At 48.2% G+C, this 8602-nt stretch overlaps 1 protein-coding gene across 3 annotated transcripts in view; it reads left to right on the top strand.

Moving 5' to 3' along the window:
- The first annotated feature begins 1625 nt into the window (after positions 1–1625).
- RHEB (Ras homolog, mTORC1 binding) overlaps positions 1626–8602 on the top strand; it is a 41436-nt gene continuing 34459 nt past the window's right edge. The window contains exon 1 of one of the 3 annotated variants that reach the window (XM_030512062.1): positions 1626–2022. In XM_030512062.1, the coding sequence (XP_030367922.1) occupies positions 1971–2022 (52 nt within the window). In that variant the 5' untranslated portion in view covers positions 1626–1970. The remainder of the gene's footprint in view (positions 2023–8602) is intronic. The other 2 variants (XR_003995058.2, XM_030512080.1) reach the window with 2 other exon arrangements.

Raw genomic sequence — 8602 nt, 5'->3', positions numbered from 1 at the left:
TCAACCGCAGCCATCACTGACAAAGTACATAAACCCCCTCTTTGCTCATGAAATAACTATTCGTTTGTCATGTACCCATTCACTCAAGGACGTCATACCTGCTGGTTCATAGGCTACCAGTACTTGGTTTTCATGATCCTATAATCTGGAAGATGACTATAATGATGATCTTATAATCCAGATCATGGAGTGAGGCCAGAGGAGGCCAAGAAGATGCTCCGAGGGCTGGAGCACCTCTGCTGTGCAGACAGGCTGAGAGAGCTGGGGCTGTTCAGCCTGGAGAAAAGACATCGGGGAGACCTTAGAGCAGCTTTCAGGGCCTAAAGGGGCTGACAGGAAAGCTGGTGAGGGACTTTTTACAAAGGCATGTAGGGACAGGCCAAAGTGTAATGGTTTTTAACTGAGGGGAGATTTAGATTAGCTACTAGGAAGAAGTTCTTCTCTGTGAGGGTGCTGAGGAGCAGCTGTGGCTGCCCCATCCCTGGCAGTGTTCAAGGCCAGGTTGGATGGAGCTTGGAGCAACCTGGTCTAGTGGAATGCGTCCCTGCCCATGGCAGGGGGTTGGAACTAGATGATATATAAGGTCCCTTCCAACACAAACCATTCTATGACATGTATAATCAGAGTATTCCCAAAAATCCACGTACATCCTTAAAGCTATCTGCTTCTTCAGAAGCATATTGCTTTTGTGGATAAGTATCTTTGTTTTGCTTTAGTTCCCCGCCCTCTTGCTCAGTTCGATGAATGGTACATGGCAGTAAACAGCTGAAACCAGGGAGGACATGGCAACCCATCTCCAACTAACATTATCAAGCTGTTAGGTTGGTTTAGTTGTATCAGTGAGTTGTACCCTGGCATAACTTCATGGTAGGTACCAGTGTAGCCCAAGAAAGGACAAAATGCACGTAAAACCCCAATGTATTTCTAAGTAGTGTTCACTTTTCAAGAAAATGTGAAATGGGTGTCACCAAACGTGCGTTCAAAAATAAGCGGCAGAAGAAGGGGGAAAGGCATGTTTCCTGTTTTTCTTCTCTTTCTCCCTGAAATTTCGCATCCATTAGTGCTGAGGTCACCACCAGCACCTGCAGCACTCACTTTTTTCCCCGATGGAAAACTCACTACCGCTTGGACCTCACAGTTAACGCTATTTTTTTCCCCGCACGCAGAAACTCCCTTCCCTTTACGCGCAACTGCCAGCCCTTCATAGATACTCAGATCCGGCGCTTCCCCAGCCTCTATCTGCGTGCGCAGGGAACGCTCTGAACAAGCGCTGCGACGATTTTAAACAAGCGCCACAGTCCGACGGAGCGACCCTTTTCGGGGCGGGCTGCCCGCTGCCGACGGCCTGCGGCACCCCTGGCCACGAAGGGACGCCAGCTCGGGTTCCCCGTGCGGCCGCTCCCCGGGCTCAGCGCCGCGGACGGCGGGCGCAGCGATCCCCCTCAGGGGCGCGGCGGCCGTTGAGAGCCCGCGGCGCGAGACGCACGCGCGCAGCTTCCGGGCGCCCTCCCGCCCAATCCGCATCCCCGCCGCTCGCCCTTGCTTTGAACGCCGTCTGTTAACCGCAGGCCGGCTGCGCTCCGCCAATCGCCGCCCGCGCTGCGGCAGCGCCGCCCAATCGCTGGCCGCGGGGGGCGGGCCGGGGAAGGCATGACGCAGGGAGTTTTTCCCCTCGCGGCGCCTGGCGCCGGCTCTCGGCGGCGGCGAGGTCGCCGCTCCGGCCTGTGACGCGTGACGCACAGGTACGTGAGGGGCTGGCGAGCCCGGCGGTCACGTGGGGCGGGCGCCGCCGCTGCTGCCAGGCGCCGCGGGTCCCGTGCGGTCGGGCCGCCGCTCCGCCGCCCCTCCCCCTGCGCCCCCCGCCGCATGTCGCTGGCGGCGCGCCCCGCTCCCCGTCAGCCGCCCGCCGACACCGACACCGCCGCCGCCGCCGCAGCCCTTGATGTGGTTCGGGGCCGGGCGGGGAGAAGATGCCGCCGTCCAAGTCCCGCAAGATCGCGATCCTGGGCTACCGGAGCGTGGGTGAGCGCCGTGAGCAGCGGAGCGGAGCGCGGCGTGGGGGGTGCGGGCTGGCGGGCCGTTGGGGCGGAGGTGCGCGCCGTCCCGTCCCGTCCCGGGCTGCGCAGCGCCCCGCTGCCCGGCCCCGCCGCATCGCCCTCCCCCGCGGCAGCAGGTGCAGCGGCGGCGACGGCGGGGAGGAGAGGGAAGGGAGGGCCGCTTCCCGCCGCCGGGAGCGCGCAGCCGCGGCGGGCGGGCGGGCCCCGCCATGGCGGCGCCGCAGAGCGCTGCGGGCCCGGGGCTGCGGGCGCGGGGCCCTTAATAGGAAGTTTCGCCCGCCCGGCCGGGCCTTCCCTGATGGCGGCGCGGTGCGGCCCCCGGAGAGCCGGGCACAGAAGAAGGCTCCCGGCCCCGCGGGCGGCTGTCGGAGTGCTGGCAGCCCCCCAGAGGGGTCAGCCTCCCCCCACACCCGGCTGCTGCCGCGCCCGGGGACGAGGGGTCGCGCCGGGCGCTGTCAGCGCGAGTGCTTGTCAGCTCCTGAGTCCCGTAAGGGAGGAGAGGCGGGCCGGGAGCGCTCCGGTCCCGCGGTCTCGGGGGAGCCGTGTCTAACTCCTTTTAGACGCGCCCTACGCAGGATTTAGAGCCAGTTTTAAACGCCGAGGGGAAGCTGGGTTGACCTGTTGCCCATTTCTGGCCAGTTTTGCTTCCGTAGAGGCGTTCCATGCCCGCACCGGCGCATAGCGGGGCTGGCTGGGGGCCGCGTTGACCCCCGGTGTCCTCAGCACGGGACGATGCTGCTCTTGCGCAGCGCCACTGGTACAGCCCGGCGCGGGCTGAGCTGCGTGGAGGAACCTCCTGGAAGCGTCCAGCACAAGTCTGTAGCAGCTGACAGGGGTTTTGTGCCATAACCGCCCGCACCTGTAATCTTTTTTCCTCCTGTATTCACTGTCTTTGATGGAAAACCGTTTCAGTTTGAACGTTCGGGTTCTTAGAGCAGAGGGGAATAAGACATAGTACAGCAATCATAATCGATCAGACTTAAAAGCTTAGATCAATGCTGAAGATAATGTGTGGTCGGAAGAAAAAGAAGATGCTACAGAGAGATACTACGCTGCTATAAAAGGTCTTTTTACATTAAAGTAGTGGATAAATCAGTAATCTGTCTTTCATTATGCACTCAGCAGAATGAACCCTTTAAAAAAGGCTTTTTTAAAGCTTGAAAAAGAAAGGTTAAATAAGCGGAGCTGTTTCTTACATTTTGTGTGTAACTGCAGCCTGACTTTGAGATGGAGCGGTGTAAAAGGGATGATGAATTTGTCTAGTCCTTAAAAGGATCAGTGGGGAGTAGATTGGTTAGTGTGCATAGTATATTTGACATTAGTTGTTGCAGTCTGTTTCATTGTCTGTCCTCTGTGTTATGTTTTCTTCTCCATTTTTATTCTTTGAGCACTGGCAAGAACAAGCAATGGGCAGTGTAAGTGGGATGGAAAAATGCCTGAAATTCTGTTCTTTAGATGTCTGTGCTGGGGACTGGGTGCACTGTTGAGCTTTAGTGTTTCAACTGCTGACAATGACAAGCAGCAGTCAACACATCAGTAGGGTATATACTCAGTAGAGGAAAACCAGAAGAAATAGTGTAGTATTGTTAATCTGGTGATGTTTTGAGCAATACTACTTACATGGAAAGGAAAGGCAAAAATTTACCTACCATCTGTTAAGACATACTGCTGAACTTCTTCAACTAGTTTTCTGAGACTAGTGTGGTATTAGGCTTGGTGGGACAAGATCAGTTTTATTAGGACAGATACAAGTTGTATGAATGTGGAATTAAGTGGGAGGTAAAAGATCCTGGTTTACTGTAGTTTTCCTTTCATTGTCCTCAACAATTCTGTGTTACGTCTTAGGTAAAAATGTTGCATTTTAAAACTGCAGAGTTACTCTTCTCAAGTATGGGAGCATGACATTTCTAGGCAAATACTTGTGTAAAAGTTCAAGCAGTAGAAACAGGCCACTGGGGACTTATTTCCATCTTGTAAAGCTGTTAGAAAAACAAGAAGGTGAAACTGTGAGATACGGGTTTGGTTCTCTGCTTGTCCAAGTATGCCTTCTAAAGTCCAGGAGGAATAGCCACTTAATTTGGCTTCAGAGAAGCTTTTGAGTAAGTCTTGCATTGTATTATGGTGGCAAGAATATTGCTTCAACCCTGGCTAAGAAAGCATCTAGTCTCTTCTTCGGACAAGCTTTTGGGTGGTAGAAAATGAAGAGCATTTCTTCTGGGAAAAATGCAAGATTTGAATAGAGCTAATGTTCATTAAGCTGCGGAGTAATTCCAAAATCTGAAGGACTGGAAGGAAATGTTTCCTCAGTTCCTTTTATAATTAGGGAGGTACCTTGCTTTGCCGGTAATATTAATCTTGACCCTGGAATGAGGGAGGCTAACTCTGGTAAGTTGTAAAATGTTTACAGCTTTATAAGGTTAGCATAAATGCTTGGGTGACTGCTCTGCGAAGCTGCGTGCTTTCCTTGTGATTTGTATGGTGTTTGAGACGAAGCTAATCAGAAAATGGTGAGCTTTTTTTTCTCAGTCTCTCTCTCAGTTACGTGTTGAAATAGCCAGCTTTTGGTGACATATTTCAAGCACCGAGCTGTTCCCTATGGTTGATGATTCAACAGTTTTGCAGATTTTTCAGTTTATGAGTGTGTATAGTAATGGCCGGGCATGTCCATGAATCTGAATCTTGTACTGGCTTCATGCGAAGCCCTTGTTTCTTTTTATTAAATTTTATTTTGATACATAAATATGTATTATATAATTTAATTAAATTTTATTCTTACCCCAGTGCTGTCGTCAGATGGACAAGAGGTTGGGAATGGTATTCTGATACAGTAGTTCTCAGAATAGAAAATTCAGGAGTCTGCTTGTTTGAAAACACTCCCTCTATCTTTCAACACTACCATCAACCCTTTCATATGTGAAACTAATATTCTTTGCTGATGGGAGATATCACAGTGGGAGCCTATGAATTCCCAGGCAGACGTACCTTCGAAGATGCAGACAGAGTATTTGCCAGGAACTTTGGGACTTGTTTTTTGGTGAGGAAGGCCAATTATGTGTGGATGTAGAATACAGGTTGTGGCATGACGGTAGACAAAATCACACAAGAATGTCTCCTTTGGTTTTTGCTCAGGCTTAAATTGGTCTAAGAAAGTTAAATTCCATTATGTAAGCATGCTTGTCTCAGTGAGGTTCAGACTAGAAACCGAATGGATTTCGTCCCAGAATCTGCTAGTTTCACAATGGGAGGAACTTGACTTTGATTACTATTGTTTGGTACGTGATCAGAGCAGACCAACTACTTGTGATGTGATTCTGGAAAAAATCTGTCTTACGCATCATGAAGCATAAAATTTTAAAAAGTTCCTGCCTTTACTGAAAAGAATATTTGTATTTGTATTTTGGTCATAATATAGCCCAAATGTAATTGGAAATAATGGATTTGCATGAAAATAAATCAAGCAAGACTAAGATTTTTTGAATCTCTTCAGAGTAACAGCCACTCCAAAAAGCAGCATATGGTTGTCCAAAATGCTTTGTGTTCTGTTTTGTTCTGTTTTGTTTATAGAAGAAATATGTAAATTCAGACCACAAATGCCTATACGAAAGAAGAGATTTCTTAGATCATCTCACAAAGTAGCTTATTACTGGGATTCTCTGTATTACATTGAACTGATGGATTTAAGATAAGCAGGGAGGTGTCTGGATCAGCTGCTTCAGTTGTAGGTCACTATCTCAGCCCGATTTGGCTTTTACTGTTCATATAACTCATGCTTACGATACACTTCCAGAAACGGGAATTCCGTTTCTGAATTTTGCACATTTGGACTGGTGATCTGAAAATGCTCTCCTGGTCAGTTTATAGCTCTGAGAGGGAAAGCCAGTTCAGTTAGTGGTGACTTACCTATTTTCTTTCACAGCTAAATAAATTGACGTTTTTGTGTAGGTGGGGAGAAGTCCATGCTGCAGGCAGCAGTAGTCACAATCTGTGACTGCGGCATGCAGGTAGCAAAAAAACTGTGATGGAACAAAATTAGCTGTCAAAGTTAGATTTATAGGGAAGGGCTTCCAGGTGGCTGTACTAAGCTAAAATAAAGAACGCTTCTCCCCCCTCCACCTTGCTCGAAAGCAAGAAAGCCAGAACAAGCAGTACTGTTAGTACGTACCTGTAAGTGGTAAGCATAATGGCTGGGATAAAATGTACGTACGGTTTTGAAAACATGAATTATTTGAATATTAGGAGGCTTGTGTTGTAAAATGGAGCTGAGGCTTTGCTTTTCACTTCTGAAAGATGGCATCTGTTCGCACAGCAGTATACTGCCCTGAGGAGGTAGCCCTTTGATATTGGGCGGAGGGAAGTGGTAATTTTAGCAGGCAATAAATTGCCCGTGTAAATGTCAAGAGAGAAGGAATGGAGAAATTACTGCTGTCGTGTGCTGTAATTTGGTTTGCAGAATTGGTTGTGTCCGCAGTGTTGGAAAGCCTGAGATTTAACAGGAAAATTGAGCGGTTCAGGATCCAGCCGATACCCGAGGTTAACATTCTGCCGAGTCCCTAGTAAGTGCCAAGATTATTTTCACAGCGTTTTGCTCGTTAGGACTGCATTTGCTCTGCCGGGGTGCAGCAGTGCTGCTAAAAGGAAAGGCTGCAGCTACCAGGGGATAGAAATGAGGCTGGAAATGCCAGCTTTAATTGCATTTCAGTGTGACCGACTGCGCTGTTCGACAGTGAAAGTTGCTACAGCGCATTTGATAGCAGTAGCTGGAAGCACTAGAGGCAGCATGTTCAGCTGTAATATCAAGCCATGGTAGGGTTATTTGAGGACACTGTTCCAAGCTTAACTCTTAAATTGCCTACTCTCATCTCTTTTAATGGTAACACTTGCAGGTTTTGCTTGTATATTTGAGTGTTTTGGTATTTGATTACTCAACTTAGAGTTAATGTTGACAGGAGAAACCAAGTGAAATGTAGATCCTGCAATTTATAAGCTATATAAAGTTGAAGCACTTCATTTAGAGATATACTACACTGCCTTAAGTGTAGGTTCTGAGTAAACCAGCTACCTCTGTGGTACACACTGCTGTGGAAACTTAGCATAACCACGTGTTTGGGATTAGAAGAGCAGGCTAAAATGTGATAAACTACCGATTATGATTAACTTCCTGCAGCTCTTCTGAAGGTGACATTCAAGGGTGTATTTTAAAAACTGCTCGACTTAATTGCATGCTCAATCTAAAATTGAAACAGCTTCTCTGTGGGATGTTCATAATGCACTCGAGCTCTGCAAATCCTGCATGAGTCAAAATTGCCCGGTGTCATCTCAGATTTTCCTATGATCGGAAGCTGCAGACATGAAGCACGGTGTGTAAAAACACGAAGCTGCCCTTGTCAGTGGTGGATCTGTCTCCTTAAGGACTTGAGAGGCTTCCTTTTGTTTTCCAAGAACTATATTTGAAGTGAATGGCAAATTTGTTGTGAATTTGATAATGTGAGAAACTAAAATGTGCTTCCTGAGTTGGAGAGGGTGGTGGTTGCTTAAAATTTCTCTCTTCCGATCCTGGTCAGGACATTTGCTTTCCTCGGTTTTTGCACGCTGATCACAGCTCTCCTGCAAACGAGGGTGTGTGGGATGGGGAAAATGGGAAGAATGTGGATAAAGTCCATGTTATATGTTGCCTAGCAGACCTCTTAATGAGATTTAAGATAATTAAGTTTACCAAAACCATATGAATGTGGGCTATTAAAGATTGTATTTCTGTCTTGAGAAATACAAAGTACAGTGGATACTGAATTTCAGGGGGGGGGAAAGATGCTTGTACTGACCTTGTAGCAAGGAAGTAAACTGAGGCAGTTTTTGAACAAAGTTCTGAGGCATGCTTTGAGGTGCAGCTTTTCTAAAGGGATGTCCCTGTCACTTTCTTCTTTAATTGCCATGTAATGAAGGCAGATGCAAATGAACTACGTGGGGTGGGGCTTCCCTTGGCACAAGTGGAGCTAACCCTGCGTTGTGGCTGGAAGTTGCACCTTCCTACCTCCACTTGGGTGCTGGCTCTGGTGTGCTGAGGGCCTGGTAACCACCTCAGGGAGCTGATTTCTTTGAAAAGTGAAGGAACCAGAAGGAAAAGTTTTCATATCGTTGAGTTGGTCAGCCTCAAAAGTACAACCTTGACAGAGGGAGTGGGGACAGGAGCGTGAGCTGTTTGGGGGAGGGTGGAGTAAGCTCTTTGTGGCCGTGTAGACTTTGCTTCAGTCAGACCTGTTATGAAACTATATCTGAAAGTGTTTTCCTCCATCACTCCAGATAAGCGTTAATGCTTTTTTGTAAACTTTCCACAGCGGGCCTTTTGAACCTGAGTAGTTCCCTTGACAGAAAAAGATAGCCTTGTAAAGGTGGGGAAATGTGCATTAGGGAGCTGTGAAGAAATCAGGTTTTTCAAGATTCTTGATTAGATTTGACTACAGAAGGTTATTTAAACATTTCATGCAGAATTGAGGCAGAGAATATGTCTGACCTGGAGTAAATCTAAACCTTGTTCTGAAGTCTTCAAA

This window comes from Strigops habroptila, chromosome 1 (assembly GCF_004027225.2).
Source record: "Strigops habroptila isolate Jane chromosome 1, bStrHab1.2.pri, whole genome shotgun sequence".
Lineage (NCBI taxonomy): Eukaryota > Metazoa > Chordata > Aves > Psittaciformes > Psittacidae > Strigops > Strigops habroptila.
The sequence above is the reverse complement of the archived record's forward strand: the minus strand, read 5'-3'. Positions and strand labels throughout refer to the sequence as shown.